Source organism: Manacus candei, unplaced genomic scaffold (genome assembly GCF_025592945.1).
Source record: "Manacus candei isolate 608988 ecotype Guabito, Panama unplaced genomic scaffold, ASM2559294v1 h1tg000015l, whole genome shotgun sequence".
Lineage (NCBI taxonomy): Eukaryota > Metazoa > Chordata > Aves > Passeriformes > Pipridae > Manacus > Manacus candei.
The window spans coordinates 6,689,945-6,705,612 of NW_026138063.1; the positions used below are offsets into that span (position 1 = coordinate 6,689,945).

Consider the following 15,668-nt stretch of genomic DNA (forward strand, 5'->3'; position numbering starts at 1 on the left):
GAAATCATATACCTAAAGCCCAAGCTTGGAAGTTACCCACTGTCCAGGCAACAGCAACAAATTACACCTCTCTACAGCTGACATTTCCAAGGGGTACTGGAGATTTCCCTGCTTGAACAACATACAGGGCAAAGTTATAATTTGTTCTCTATGAAAACTACATTGAATGAATTCTTATGGAATTAGCTGCAGGAACTGAATGGAAATAAATAGAATAAAATAATAGAATATTTAATTCAGCACACGCAGCAAGTTTTACTGATTTGAGCATGAGAGGGTAAACAACACAATTGCAACAAACCACACAAACTCCTACTTCTCTGTCTTGGGAATTGGCTCCTGGCTTCAAATTACTCACTGCTAGAAAATAGTTTGTCCCCATCCACCTAATCAGCACCTGACTTTGCTGCAGTGCTCAAGCAAACTGAAGATAAATGGGATGAGGCAATTGAAAGGGAAAGAACTGCAAAACTTTCAAATAACTATTCAAGAAGTAAACCATAGATCAGTAATTGCAATTCTTCACTGTTTTCCTGAGGTGGGAATTTGCTACCTTAAAAATTATTCACTTACAAGAAATTACGAGATATATATCAAAATTTACTCTGGTTCCCAAGTATTAGGAATGCAAGGTCATTGTATCATAAAAAATGGTCTTATTCCAAATTTATAAAGCATAGAGCCCCAGTGCAGCTCAAACATAACAGCCAGCATTGTGCTCCAATGGCTTCTGTACCTGCAAACAATGCAGCAGCACAACTGTGTGAGCAAGAAGGGGATTGTAGAGACCCAATACAGCTTTGGAGAGCCAACAGCTGTGTTCAGATGACTTACATCCCACCTATATCCCTCTGCCTGGCATTCCTCAAAGGGAGACCCTACACCTTCAGATGTTCTTGTCAGCAGATGTTTGAAGCAAGGACAAAGGTGGAAATTAAATGGAGCCTGCAGGTTTCATGGTTTCCACCAAGGCTGAGACAACACGCAAAGAGCAAATGAGGCCTTAAGTTTGTTGTATGAGCATTTCAACATAGTGGAACAGGAAACATGATATTTAACAGATGGATTTTTTAATATGTCAGAAAAAAAAAATCCTTCATCCACCAACATTTCCCTTCAGAAGTGCTGCCCTAGGTCTGCTTCCACTGAAGCAGTAACTGGGAATTCCCCCTCAGTGTTACTGTGAGCAGGGGCCTTTGATTCTCTAATTGGGAAGGCAGGACACTCAGTCTAAGCTGTCACCAGTCCAGTGAAGTCTTGAAATGTCCAAGAACATATAACTCAGAAAGCTCAAAATATAGCAATCTCAAGATTAAAAACAGGGTTCTCAGCATCTAGAAAAAGTCAGAAAATCTCTGTGGAAACAAGAAAATAGTCTGCTGAAAGTAATCAAATTCTCTTGAGATTTCTTGACATCTTTTTGAGCCCAAGATCTTGCCTTGATATCTGAAGAATTAATCTAGAAGCTGAACATTTTCATATTACATCTATTAAGAAAACCTGTGTCTTCATTAATCCTTCAAACAATCCTTTATGGCACCAATTTTCACCTAGTCAGAGAAACAGAAAAGCCTCTGCAGAACTCCTGGGTCAGCTTTCCTTAAGGACAAACTGTACTAACTGGGGCATCATCATTCTCTACAGAATCATCGATAAATTCCTCCTAAATTATTATTCCATTACAGCTGCCCTGTGCTGACATCAGCAAACCAAAGATATTGCTTAGACTTCCATTAAATCATTTCCCTACAAGGCAGGGAACGTGGACTTTATGAATACCCGAGATCACAAGTTCCTACAGAAGAACCAGACTGTTACAGCATGAGGGTAAATAAACTCCAAAGGGAAGCAATGGCATAAGGCATCTACCTGAAATACTGTCTCCTCCTCACAGGATGGATCTGGGCACCACTACGACCCAAACACAACATATATGTAACACACCACCACCCCCTGGTTCCTGCATCTCGGGGTGGCTGCTCTCACATGGAGGATTTGCACGAATGAAATCTCAACACACACAAACCCCCTGTCTTGTGACATTAGTCAGTACAGACTGTCTTGGAAACATGAAATTGCTTCAGTATTTCTCTCTCAAAATCCATGAGATGACAGAGGAATCCTGCAGCGCTCTCAGACTCCAGGTGAAGGGAATCCAAGACTGGTTTTACTCTTATAAAACAGAGCCCCTCCTCTGTTTTCAATCCATTATAGACACTTTACGACAGCAAGTTTCAAAAGATTAAAATCAATTGATTTTGATAACATTACTGAGAAAACTATTACTTCTTGAACATAGAGCAAATCAGTAATCTACATGAAAAAGCAGAAATTTCACCATAAAGTTCTAGAGACATTGAAAATAAACTGAATTCCCTCACTTGGACCATGACTGGACCCACAATTCTAAAGGAATTAAACCATCACTATGTATAGATGGATCTGTGTTATTTCTAAATGTGCAAATCTAAATGGCTTCATGTATCTGAAATACGGTAACACAAACAATGTCCCTCTGCACAACCAAACTGAATTGCTCCGTACCAACAGATCTCTCCAACATGAGATTCCTTTACCATACAGGAGCTGCTCCTCTGAAGTCTTCCACACAGCTGGGGTGCAGATGCGAGCACCCCTGGACTCAGTTTCTCTTCCACAAGTGCAGAGACAAAGAGAAGATGAAGCACATAAAACACACATGAGAGAAACCAGTTCCTCTAAATCGAACAGATGGAAGTGGTAGCAGAGGATGGGTCACCATCAGAGGATCTACTGTGTGTTCCCAAAGATCATGCAGCCACACAATGCACTGCCTCTTGCTGCTGTTTACATCTTGTCTTACGTGAAAATGTGCCAAACTAAATATTAAAAACAGTGTTTCAGTCTTTCACTTCCCCAGCCTAATCATCTTCCATCCCAAGTATTTAAAATTACCGGTATATAACATTCAGCCAAGGTAATATCAAAATATATTTTATTCTGGACCTCTTTCAATTCTGATTCAAATTACAGTTGTCAAAGCAATACAATGCAAAGGGAAACTGCAACAGAAAATGTGCCTAGAAGGGATATAAGGGCCTTGGGGACAAATCATTGTGATGTAGAACCAAAATACATCATAAAGTGTAATTAACATGGTCCAGGACAGTATAGAACATCTATATCAGTCTTCTTTAGACAATAATCATGAAAACTGAACAATAAAAGTCCTTTAAACAAGTACAAAAAACTGTCATGGGCTGGTTTACACTTTTACAACAGTTGTAATTTAACTGGATAACTGAAGAAATGATGCAGACATTTTAATCCAGTGCTATAGGTAGGCTCACAGAATTAGACCCAAAGGATTTGTAACTCCAAATGAAACCATTACAACTACAATGTCAATGTCAGGAGAGAGAGAAAATTACTTCTGTATTCTAGAATTACTGTTCTGCACACTGCAGTCTGTTGAGGACAAGATTGCAAAGTACACTGGACTAGCAACAACATGCAGACTGTTTTCTTGTATTTATCCACAAATGTCAAAAAACATTATGAAGTAAAAATGAATGATTATTTAAAAAAAACAAAACAAAAACAAAAACATGCCTCAAGTTATTGTCAAGCTTCAAACTTAAAGGCAGAGAAAGCGAATTATGTACTCAAAACTACTGATCTGAAGCACTATTAACACTAAATCTGCGATCCGCTCGAAACGGCAGATTTTCCTGGTTCATCTGCCTCCCACCAGACTGACAGTGAAGACAGTCACACTTTCACAGATCGTGGTATTTCAGAGCTTTCTCTAGAGGGAGAAGTGAGGACTGCTCCATGGCTTTCTCCCTACGGAAAATGTCAGGGATCTTGATGGAGATTTACTGCTGTCTCCCGAAGCCATATTTACTTCTAACATGCCACAATGTTGCTTCTGCTTTCTTCAAGACGTCTGGAGAGATCCCCCCGGGGAACAGCTCTAGAGGGCTTTTTGAAGGGAGAAGCTATCAGGCTTTTCAGCCAAAAAGGAACACTGGGCTTAAATCCAGCTCTGGCAAAACCCCACGGCAGCCGAGGGGACCCTCGGGTCGAGGGGGATGTGGCTCGTTTTACCTACACGCAACGCTGGGCGGTTCAACACGGCCCCAACGCCTCCAACGCTCGCTCTGGCCAAGGTTTTTCTCATGAAGTGAAAGACAATGGGATTTCTGGTTAGGCAAAGATTGGAAAAACCGGGTCCCAAGGCTCCTCTTTGCTAAACGGACAAAAACAGACAACCTTTTATTTACAGGCTGGAACCCCCAGTTTGCAATCGCAATGAAACCCCTTCCCTTCAGCGGAACCAAACACATCAGCTGCTGAGGCTGCTCCGAAGGCAAACTGGCACGACCGCCCTATGCCAACCACTATTCCTCCTAAACACAAAGAACATTTCAAAGGTACAAAGTCCCATCGAACACCCTAGCATGAGGTAAGCAGTGTAAGGAAAAAGGAGTGCTTTTTAAAAATGAAAATCAATTAAAATTGGTAGAAATCTTTGGCCTTTCTCTCAAGATGCATTAAAGTGTCACGAAATCAAGAAACATGCTTCGAAATGCCATGTCATTCTGACTCTGGTAACTACTACCTCCCCTCCACCCAACCCAGAAAAAGAGGCACTTTTAGTGTTTCATATAAGATTTCCAATCATCTAGTAGACACGGTAAATAACCCTGCACAATGGTAGTCCCAGAATAAACTCAGTTTATCAACATTACAAAGAGTCTAAAAAAGCTTTTATGAGGACCTAGATATTCTCTTAACTACACTAAGAAGTCCACTGGTTGGGAATCTTTACATCAATTTAAAAATGCAGAAAAAGTTAAAGTAAAAATAGGAAAAGAGGAACTCTACAGAAACCTGGATCTGATCATGCAGAAATGAGAAACGGGATTCTCAGATTGACGCGTAGAAAGACAGTGAACTCGACAGCAGTTCATTTCTTATCCCATCATTAATTCTGAGCCCAGTTTTTCCCCTTCCTTTTATCCTCTATTTGGATACTTTCCCATTATTGTGTTGAACTGGAAAAAATAGGAATGACTCCATCTGTAAGACTAATCATGTGCGTACATGCCGCACAAAGTCAGGGTCTTGCTGCCACTTGGCATCCTCAATTTAAAGGAACAATTTGGATGGTCCACCTCACTATTGAATACGAGGCCTTTGTGCTATAAAAGATAGTAATTCATGTCGTAGTTCTCTCTTTTTTTGTTGCCTTTTTTGGTTCATGTGGTCACAGAACCCAGCACACCTTGCACACGTGCGGTGACCGGCGTATGGAGCGCGAGGCGAGAGGCGGCAGGAGCAGGAGCAGCACTGTGGCATGGCAGGACAACAACAACAAACAGCTACGGATCCTTCCCTACTGGAAACTGGCCTCACTCCAGGCAGTGGGGCACTGCTGACCCACACCAGGCTGGGGGCTCAGCCCGCGCATCCAGAGCGCTCCAGCCAACGGATCTGACGTTCCTGCTGGGCTGTGCCTTGAGCCCCTGGCAACCCTGGCCTGGTGACACTGGAGCTCTGGTTTTTATCTATTTCTGAGTGTGTGACGCTATGCTTAAGCAACTAGAATTACAACCAAAACAGCTGATGATTGAGAAAGAGGAAAATGGCAATACCCTAAAACATGGCTGTGTGATTTTGCAGCTATGTCACAGAATTCCACCACAATTGTTTAGATTGGCTGAAAGAATCGTCCCAGTAACTTTTATGAAAATGAATAAACTGTCCATATTAAAATACAAAAGTACTATCAAGAATCACTTCTGACTTTCAGATTTAAATTCAGTGCAATTGACAAATGCATTGCTAAACGAAAAATGCAGCTTAAACATACTCAAAACATTTGTGTCTATTCCTGGGAGCACAGTTTAAAATTATTGCACAGAATTTTTTTTTATTTTTATTTTTTTTTCATTAAATGACAGAGGTCAGCCACAGTCATGGACCTCCAGCAATAAAAGCAATATTTCAAGTGCCAGACACTCAATATATTAGGTTTCCTACATATTGTAACTCACAGGGTAATTGCTCTAAACATTTGCAATATGCTCCAAAACCCTAAAAATAGCTGGCACCGAACCACCGCAGATAACTGTCTTTATGGATATGACTTTGTGTTGGTTTTAAACGCTGTGTATGACAGTAGCATAATCCTGGGGTATATATAAAGAATGTACTGTTGACTTGTCTTTACCACTGGCAAATTGCTACCCTACCTTAGCCAAACTCAGACTTGCTTCAAGTCGTGTTTATTTCATGGAAATAGCAGAAATCGATGCCTAAAGAACAATGGTTAAAATGTCAAAGCTGCATTATCTCAATTAAATGAATTTATACCTAACTTGGAGAGGGGGAAAAACCCCGAAATGAATAAAAAAATAGGTTAGAGACTAACAATCATAAGCCACAAAATTAATTGTGATTGAAATAGTGTTATAAAACTGATAACTTTGCAAAGCTCTGTAATATAAACCATTCCTTAAGTAAAATGTCTGTGACATAAATTTGACAACCTCTCTTTTTATAAATTTACACTCTTGGAATCTTATGCAAGACATGATGCAACCTTTTTGACTACACATACGCGTAAACACAACCTCATGCTATCATTTACAAATAAAATCACTATCAATATACTTTTAATCACATGAGCAGAAAAAGGTTTGCCATATACATCTGTCATTGTAAGAAAAATACTTGATATTGTAAACAGAGTAAAAGACACTATATAGTAGTGATTATTAAAAAAATAGCAGCTTACATCTACCCTACATTTGGAAAAAATGTAGTCACAAGATACAATGAACTGCAGGACTGGAGCAGCAGGGCAATTAGTGCAAGTATTCATCTTTTAAATAAGCTGAATCACTGCTATTAAAATAAACTTGAAGCAAGTCCTCTGTTTCAGATTTTTTTTATATCTAAGGTAGTAAACATTTTGCCTCTTAATGGCAGTGTTATCAAATATATGCCAAAGATTTTATTTTTAATAAAGAAAAATTACATGAAATACTTTTAATACTGGAGTTTGGTTACAGTTATACATCTAAGCTCCTACAAATAATGATGGGCAACTCTTAAAGAAGCTGTGGCATGAACCCTTGTCCAGAAAGATCTTAACCTCTTAAACAAAATCCCCCAGTTATACTTTGCTCCTTTTCACAATAGTGCACAATTTAACCATATTTTAGCTATGGTCTTAAAGCAACAGAAGATGCACTTTTTTTCCTCTTTTTTTGTCTTCTTTTTTTACTTTTTTTTTTTCTTTTTTTTGCATCCCTGTATTTTTTTCCTGCGTTTTTATGCCCTTCTGGTCTTAAGATTGGCAGAATTATGTCCCAAATAAGAAACTACTGCATTTCAGCCATGTCACCAGAAAAATCAAACATAACCTTATACCCATTACTGTCATACTTCGTAGATGAGCAGGACGTGAAATACCACGCCTTGAAGAAGGATGGGGTTTTTTTCTTCTCTCTTCATAATCCCTTTTCCACCCTCCCTCTGTTCACAAAAATTGCGCTCTGGGAGCCACAAAATGTACCAAACATTATCAGGTTCAAACTACCTCTTCAAGGAACGCATCAAAACACGTTTCAAAGAAACGCACTTTTTTTTTTCCAAGGTGAAAAAAACATAAACAAGAAACTAATTCACTCCCTTACTTCATGCATCCGAAAACTTAACCAAAACAAAACAGAAAACCCAATGTTTAAAAGCAAAGAAAAAAACCTACTGCTGCAGATTTCTGTAAGTCCATTTTCTCTGTACACACAAAACTGTTCAACTACTGAGAAGGAAAACAAAAATACCCCACAATCCGTGTGAGAATGGATTTAATGGGGGAAGGGGTAATGAAGGCTGCCATTAGTATCTTCTGAATTTGGTATGTATATGGGTCTGCTCTTGTATATGGTATATTTCTCTCTCTCTCTCGCTCTCTCTTCTGTTTTTCATATCCAAAACCTTTAAATGTTATTTTGGGGCACAGCAGATTCCAGCACTTGGTGAACAGGATTCACAAGCTGTGACAAAACTCTGTCATCCTCTTCAGGGTGTAATTTTTTTTTTTTCCTCTTTTTTTTCCTTTTTTTTTTTTTTTTTATATATATACAGTATATGTATATATTTCTTTTACATTTGGCTGTAGTGGACTGGCCATGGTTCGATTGGGACTATAGCAGTACATGGGTCAGGGACAGTCATTTTGGCTATGTACACATTCATAGTCGGTCCATGGCTTCCAACTAGTAGCGCTATTTCCGTAGGTCTAATACACAAACCTGCAAGAGAAAGAGATAAAAGGTACAGAAACTGCACAATATTACATGTTTTTACAATTCTGCATAAAGTATCCGAGCAAAACCTAGGACACAGGCTGTGTGAGCTTAACCTTGTATCTGTTAAAAATAGATTAGGGAGAAAAACGACCAGGTGAGGTCTCTTTGCTCATGCTAGGGAATTACTATCAGAACAGTAACAATGGCTTATGTAAGCTGTTTGCCTGTTATTTAATACTATGAGGCTGACAACTTACTTGAATCATAAACTCATAAAATGCCTGAGTTGGAAGAGACCTCAAAGATCATCTCCCTCCAACACCCCTGCCATGGGCAGGGACACCTTCCACTAGACCAGACTGCTGAAAGCCCCATCCAACCTGGCCTTGAACACTTTCAGGAATGGGGCAGCCACAACTTCTCTGGGCAACCTGTGCCAGGGCCTCACCACCATCACAGTAAAGACTTTTTTCCTAATATCTAACTCAAACCTGTCCTCTTTCAGTTTGAAGCCATTCCCCCTCATCTTGTCACGAAATTCTCTTGTAATCTAGATTATAAAAATACAGTAAAATGAACTCAAAAATCTGTGGGCTGGGCAAATAGTAGAATTGATCAGAATAATTCTGAAAAAAACAGTGACAGTATACAAATTCCAGTTTTAGTCTTCTAAAAATCTTCCCTAAGTAGTGCTTCTATGTGTGTCAGATATAGAAATCTATTAGTAAAATATAAACATGTACAAGGTACTACCAGCTGTAAGTACAGAGTGGATGAGAAGGGCTTTCAATAGCAAACAATATAAAACAAAGTAAGCCCAAAATTTTTTAAAAAACAGAAACTAAGTGAAAACAAATCTATTGCAAATACAATCAGCCTCTTGGGCCAAATTAACTGGAGGACTGGAAAGGTTACACAGCATGTATAAAAAAGGGGGGAATGATAATTAATTTCTACTCAGGATATGCCTTGAGCTTTTGTCCTTTTATGATATTGCCTACACTTACAAGACTAAAATGATATGAAAGACCAATCAAAAATAATTCTCTAGAATTTTGGTTTCTTAAAAGCCAAAACTTCTATTTTCTGTTCTGAACTCTTAACAAGATAACCTTACTTAACAGCACAGAGCATGCAGGAGGGAGAATGCTTTGCCACCTCTGTTAAGATACTACCTGAGACTCTGGACTACTAAACTGCCAGGATTGCTTTTGCTGACTTTGGTAAAGGAAGCTACAGCACTTCAAAACACAATTCTTTTATCACCCTTATTTTCTTTTAATTTTGCTTTTCCTTAGGCTCTCTTCTCCATGCTTTGAAAACCATGGAGAGAGAGAGGGAAGCAAAAAATCCCTGTATTGTGCTCATTATAAAGACCTCCACAGTCACATTTCACTGCAGTACTCTGCAGGACAGTGTCAGAGCAGCCAGGAGGTGATGCTCCAATACCCCACTGGGAGATGATGGTGGAGGCATTCATGATTAGTTAAATGTATGATTTTATTCCCTCCTTTTTTCTAAGCACATTAAGCAGAACATTATTTACATACAGCTCCTGACATTTTTAGGAATATTTTAATTACAAGAATTCAGAAATTTATACTTTGTTTTGCTGTTGAATGCAAGGCAGAGGGTATGTCTTTTCCATCATGCATTATAATATCACCTACACTGAACATTTTCACTTGAAAAGGGCAAAGAGGTGAAAATGAACTTGTTTCCAGACTGGACGTACTTCCATAGTAAACCCAGTAGGAATAGAAAATATAAACTGGTGACATCTCCACCTTCTGAAGTTTTTGGAGGGCTTAGAACAGTGATGCATTGAACTGGAGTAAAGACATTTTCCTTACAGCACCGTTACAGGTGAAAACCTATAGGTGAGCTGGCTGTATTCAACCTTCAGCTAGAGAAGGAAATTCTGTTTCTGTTGTTAGTCAAAAGATTTTCAGAAGATGTTTGTTATTAGAATGTGAGGCCAAGTCAAGCAGCACTTACTGAACCATCTGAAGCACTTGCTCCAACTTTGTCTCCTGCTGCATTCCAGCAAACCTCGAAAATCCCTCCTGTTCCCCGATAACTGTGAACTAGGGCACCTGTCTAAAAAGGGACAAAACAGGTAATTAATACAACAAAATTGAAGTGAACAAGTACAATTTGTACATGTAAAAATTCCCCACTGCTTTTAAAAGCTGAAATTCTCAGAAGAAAATGGTCCAGGTGAGACTTCTGGACAGTCTCAGCACTGTGTTAAAGAATGTGATGCAATTATTGCATCCTGAGCTCTTGTGTTTGACAGGGAAAACTGGGGACGGTCACAACTACTTCCAATTACTAAAATGAGCCTTTTGAAAATTAATACCTAATTCCAAGTAGCCAGAGATTGCATCATGTCTGACAACAAGGTCCTTAAACTTTCAATCATAATAAACCTGTTTATTTTTACCAGAAATACCAAACAAGTAATAGTGTCCTATTTTACAAAATTATGTAGAAACATTTTGTCGTCATCATCTTCTCTCGCTTTACATTCTCTTGTTTCTCAGTGAAATTCAGTGAAACAGTTAATCAGATTAGTGTTAGTCTACATCCAGTCATTTTTCACAAGAAACCTGTTTTATCAGGAGTTGAAAGTTCAGAGTTAAAGACAGTATTTGGATGCAACGTGTTATTGGAGACATTTCGCTGAGTGTTTTTTTGTTGGTCATTTTTTGGTTGGGTCTTTTTGGTTTGTTTGTAGGGGTTTTTCTGCTAAGTAAAGACAATATAAGGATAATTATTACTTCACCATAGGCAAGCACTCAGGTGAGAGGTTAAATGTACATCCATGAACAGAAGTAACGTTAGAACAAACATGATAGAGCAACGAAAGTTGGAAAGGTGCTGATGGAAAAGACCAAAACAAAGTTCCCAACAGACAGAAGAGTATTCAATACCTGTGTATTCCAGATGTGTACACATTTATCAAAGGAGCCACTGGCCAGATACCTGCCATCAGGACTGAAAGCTACACTGTACACAGGTTCTTGATGTTTTGTCAGAGTATGAATACAAATTCCTCTGTCTACATCCCATAACCTAACAGTAGAGTCAAAGGATGCACTGTCAAGGAAAAAGACAAGAGATGAATTGTATCTCAATTCAACATATTTTTGTTACTAATACAAACAGAATATGACAAAGTATCCTACATGCTTCAAAACATTCAGTGAACCTACATTTATAGAGTCAAGTAAAAATAACGTTTAACTAGCATTTTAAACCAGGATTAAACAGTACCTTGCTAACATAAGATTGGCATTTGGATTATTTGTTCCTGGTCCTGTAGGACTCCATTTGATAGTATAAATTTCTTTGTTGTGTGCTTGTAAATCATGGACACAACTGTCTTGTTTCATACTCCAGATCTATGATATAAAGGGAAGAAAACACAAAGATATTTAGCACAATATTATGCTAAAACACATTTTACATCTTTATCATTTGCAGGCTGATTGCTACCTTTTAAGCCACTCAAAACATTTGCTATGACTGCTGGGTTCCTAGAGTGATTATGCCAAATATTATTCCAGGACATTCCATTCTTTGGGTTTTAAGTCCCCCAGTGAGCTTAATGAGTAATAAAGGTGCTGTCTATAGAAACCAGTCTGCCTGAGTTAACTGCAAACCCTTGAAAAGTGCAGGGATGAGAACAGATACTGAAATGAGAAGAGCAATATGTATATGTTCATGTCTGAGCTGACAAAACATCACAGTCCTATTTTTAAATGAACTTCTTGCTACACAGACTCAGCGAAATAAAGGGATAGTAGAGAAATTTTCTGCTTTCTTACAAATCCATAGACACATACTGCAAAAACTATTATGGCATTTTCCTGGCTTATTAGGATTTGCATTGCCAGGTGTGTGTTCAGTATTCCACACAGGTCATTAGGACTCCAACTCCTTTATGATCATATTCAACAAACAAAATAACTTTATTCTATAAAGAGTTTACACTGCCACTACAGAAGGGATTTTGCAGGGCTTTTATACCTTTTCCTAAAACTTGATATGGCAGTTAGCCATCTGAATGCTTTTTTTAATGATATCTGTTTCAGTAGTGCTTTTAGCTCATCATTTATTAGAAAAAGTTAAAGAAGCATGCTCAGGTCCAACTTTATTTAAGATGCAATTGAGGTGCATGCTTAAATAAATGATGCTTTTCAGAACTGCTGCTTCACTGAAGAGGAAATTGATTTTCAATGTGCAGACAGAATTGAAATTGTATTTCCAGTTTAAATTGATGAGATCAAAATCTAGCTTCTCTTCCCAAAACTAGTATAGATGAAAAGAGTCCATATCAGCTGCCCTACGGAACATCGAGTTGTCATCACAAGAGACAAAACTAAGTAGATAAATCAGTAGACACCTTACATGTGCTTCAAAACCTGACATTTATTCCTTCTGCCATTCAAAAGTAAGTGATCCATAAGTGATTAGCGATGTGTAGACTTATCCTCAAGCACTTGGTCTTTGAACTAATCCTGAACAAAACAATAACACTCATTCCAGCCTGGGCTGAATTCAAAACAGCAACCAAGAAGTTAATTGCCTGCGTTGCCTGAGCCCACAAACACTGACATGTTCCCAGTTGTCACCTCTACTCACTGAGAGGCAGCAGCAACAGCTTGAGCTCTAGATTGGAATTCATCACACTGGAGTTTCAGCTGTTTAAGTATTAAATACCCAGCTTAAACTGGCTACTTTGACTCCATCCACTGCCAGTGGAGAACAACTGATGCTCTCGGGGGTTTAACTCATCACACTTGACTTAAGACACAACTTAGGAAAGGATGAATTGCTCTTCAGCAGTGCTGGATGCTGCTGACTGAAGATGTCTAGACATCTAGCTTTAGACAGGAGGCTTAATGATTAAATGTTTATATTTAGATAAGGTGATTTCCATTGCCAGAGGCTGACGGTGTGCCAGCAGGAGGGATATGTGGCTACTCATTCAGCTATTCCCTGTTCCTGATTAAACAACATGAGCTGGACAGAATTAACTGTCCCAAGGGCTGTAGTAGGACAGCGCTGTCAGTGCAAAAAGTGTGTCCTGAAACCCTACTAAACACAGGGCTAAAGCACCCACTGAATGTAAAGCAGTATGGGAGTAATGGAAAGCATCTGTGCCATGGAAGCAGCACAGGCCTGTCAGGCCTCATTTATTCAAGTGCATGTAACCTGGAGGCATTTTTGAAGGGATCTCTAGGGTGCCCTGAACTCATATGTATAAGTTACAGTGTCCTCTGCACTCAAAGGTTTGCCCCAGTTCTACAGGAAAGCAGGTTGCTATGAATTATAGAATGACTCCTGATGAACTGGAAAAACCAAGGAGTGCACACAGCCTCTGAAGAAACAATATGCCAAAGATTTTGACTAGAAAGAAGGAGAAAACAGGGCAAAACCAGGAAAGGAGCAAGTCACCCATTCTTGTATGTGCTACATGACATGCATTCCAGCTTTTTCTTTTAACCAAAAGCAACCATCAAGCGTGACAGCTTAATGATTAATGACCTGATTCTGTAAACAGCTAAAAGCACCTAATAAATCATGCTCAGAGTCTCAGGGTGGCAGCCTGTAACAAGTTCTCTGGACCAAAGCTTGGCTTTGATTAACATGGATTTCTAGGATTGCCTAACCTTGTTCCATTAAAAAAGAGCAAATATTGGACAATACATTGGGAAGCACAGTGATACTTCTGGATCGTCCACATGAATGCTGTGCATTCCAGAGTCCTACAAAGACAAGGGTCAGAACCAGAACTCCCATTACCTTTAGAGTCATGTCATCAGAGCAGGATGCCAGGAGATTACCAGTTGGATCCCATTTGATTGCATTTACTTCATTCTAAAATTGAACAATGAGAGTAAGTTGGAGTCTTCACTTCCATTACAAATGACAGCTTACAAAAGACAAAGTTGGACAGCAGTTATGAGTATGTGCATAATTGTCAGGATTTTAACATTTAATTTTCATTCACAGCTTTGCCTTCAACAACAACAACAGCTTTTTGCTACCTGTTCACCACATTTTCCCATGCATGCTTGTACACCACATAGCAAAGTTTTAAAGTTACCATGTTTCTTCTTCTAAAGCTCACTTTTGCATTCTGGCACTGGCAAAAGAAGCTGCACGTGGGAGTGAGAATTGCTCTAATAATCACAAAGACTACAGTTACCATACGCCCTTAACCACAACTACCTGTATGTGCACCTATTGCCTGTACAAGTGCTGTGTACTGGCAAGTTTACTGGGCCCCCAGTCTCTCATTAATAAAAATATCAGAGCAATCCCCAATCTTCCAGTACTTACTGTGTGACCCTGGAAGGTTTTGATGGGCCTATCTTGTCCTAGTTTACAAACGTGAATACACATGTCTGTACTGCAAGAGGCAAATGTGTTGTTACTCTGCCAATCAACATCTAATGCTGGTGCTAAAAGAAAAAGAAAGACATTTAAAGCTATTCCTGTATTCTGCAGGAATTTCATGTGCAAATTCAGCACACACCACCTTAGAACAAATGCCAACAGGAAGCAATGATTAATTTTACAGCAGCTCTGAAGATAATCAAACACCATGAACAGTAAGAAATGCAGTCAAAATGAGTTACACAAAATGAAACAAAATTTAATATAAGTCATTAAAATAAAGAACATATCTGAAATGGAAGTTATACAGAAGACAGGGCAGCAGGACACCAGGCTGCAGTTAAGCCATGTATAAATAAATCTCAGGAGTCAGCACAAAGAACAGGTTCCCACAACTTCACACGTTGTCACACATGAGCTCATCTCCATTAACAGCCCCTGCCCGTGCTGATAGATGACAGCCAGGGAAAGGTAATGATTTACTTCCTTTCTTAATTCCAGTATTATAAGGTGTGGTAACTTGAAGCTTAATCATGGGCAACATATTCCATTTGATCAAGCCAGATATTTATGGCAGATAGCACTCAGAACTGCTTGGAGTAAATAATGAAGTTTTTTTATTGTTGTCATGCCACTGGAAATGTAGTGTGAGCAGAATGAAGAGTGGACACATTTCTTAAAGGCCCTTCAATGACATGTCCGTCATCCTTTCCCTTCTATTTCTCAGCTGATTCTGGCAGGCTTGCTCAGCATGCAGCCCACAGAGCAATTTGTCTGACCTCCTGTGAGGCTGCACTCTCATCCCAGCTGGCCACTGAACAGCCTTTCAGCTGGTTTGTGGCCAAACAAATTGGGGACAGCACAGCAGGAAGTAGGGAACAATGGGATGCGGGGCTGGATTACTGTAGCAGGAAGATGACAAATGCAGTCCTTAGGTAATAAACACAAGTCCCT

The 15,668-nt window shown here is 39.2% G+C and overlaps 1 protein-coding gene across 5 annotated transcripts in view; it reads right to left on the minus strand.

The window, feature by feature from the left end:
• Positions 1-2,957: 2,957 nt before the first annotated feature.
• TBL1XR1 (TBL1X/Y related 1) overlaps positions 2,958-15,668 on the minus strand; it is a 110,576-nt gene continuing 97,865 nt past the window's right edge. For all 5 annotated transcript variants that reach the window (XM_051782286.1, XM_051782285.1, XM_051782283.1 and 2 more), the window contains 6 exons: positions 14,658-14,779; positions 14,118-14,192; positions 11,583-11,710; positions 11,240-11,405; positions 10,302-10,403; positions 2,958-8,306 (listed from right to left, as the gene is read on the minus strand). In XM_051782286.1, coding sequence (XP_051638246.1) covers positions 8,280-8,306; positions 10,302-10,403; positions 11,240-11,405; positions 11,583-11,710; positions 14,118-14,192; positions 14,658-14,779 — 620 coding nt within the window. In that variant the 3' untranslated portion in view covers positions 2,958-8,279. The remainder of the gene's footprint in view (positions 8,307-10,301; positions 10,404-11,239; positions 11,406-11,582; positions 11,711-14,117; positions 14,193-14,657; positions 14,780-15,668) is intronic.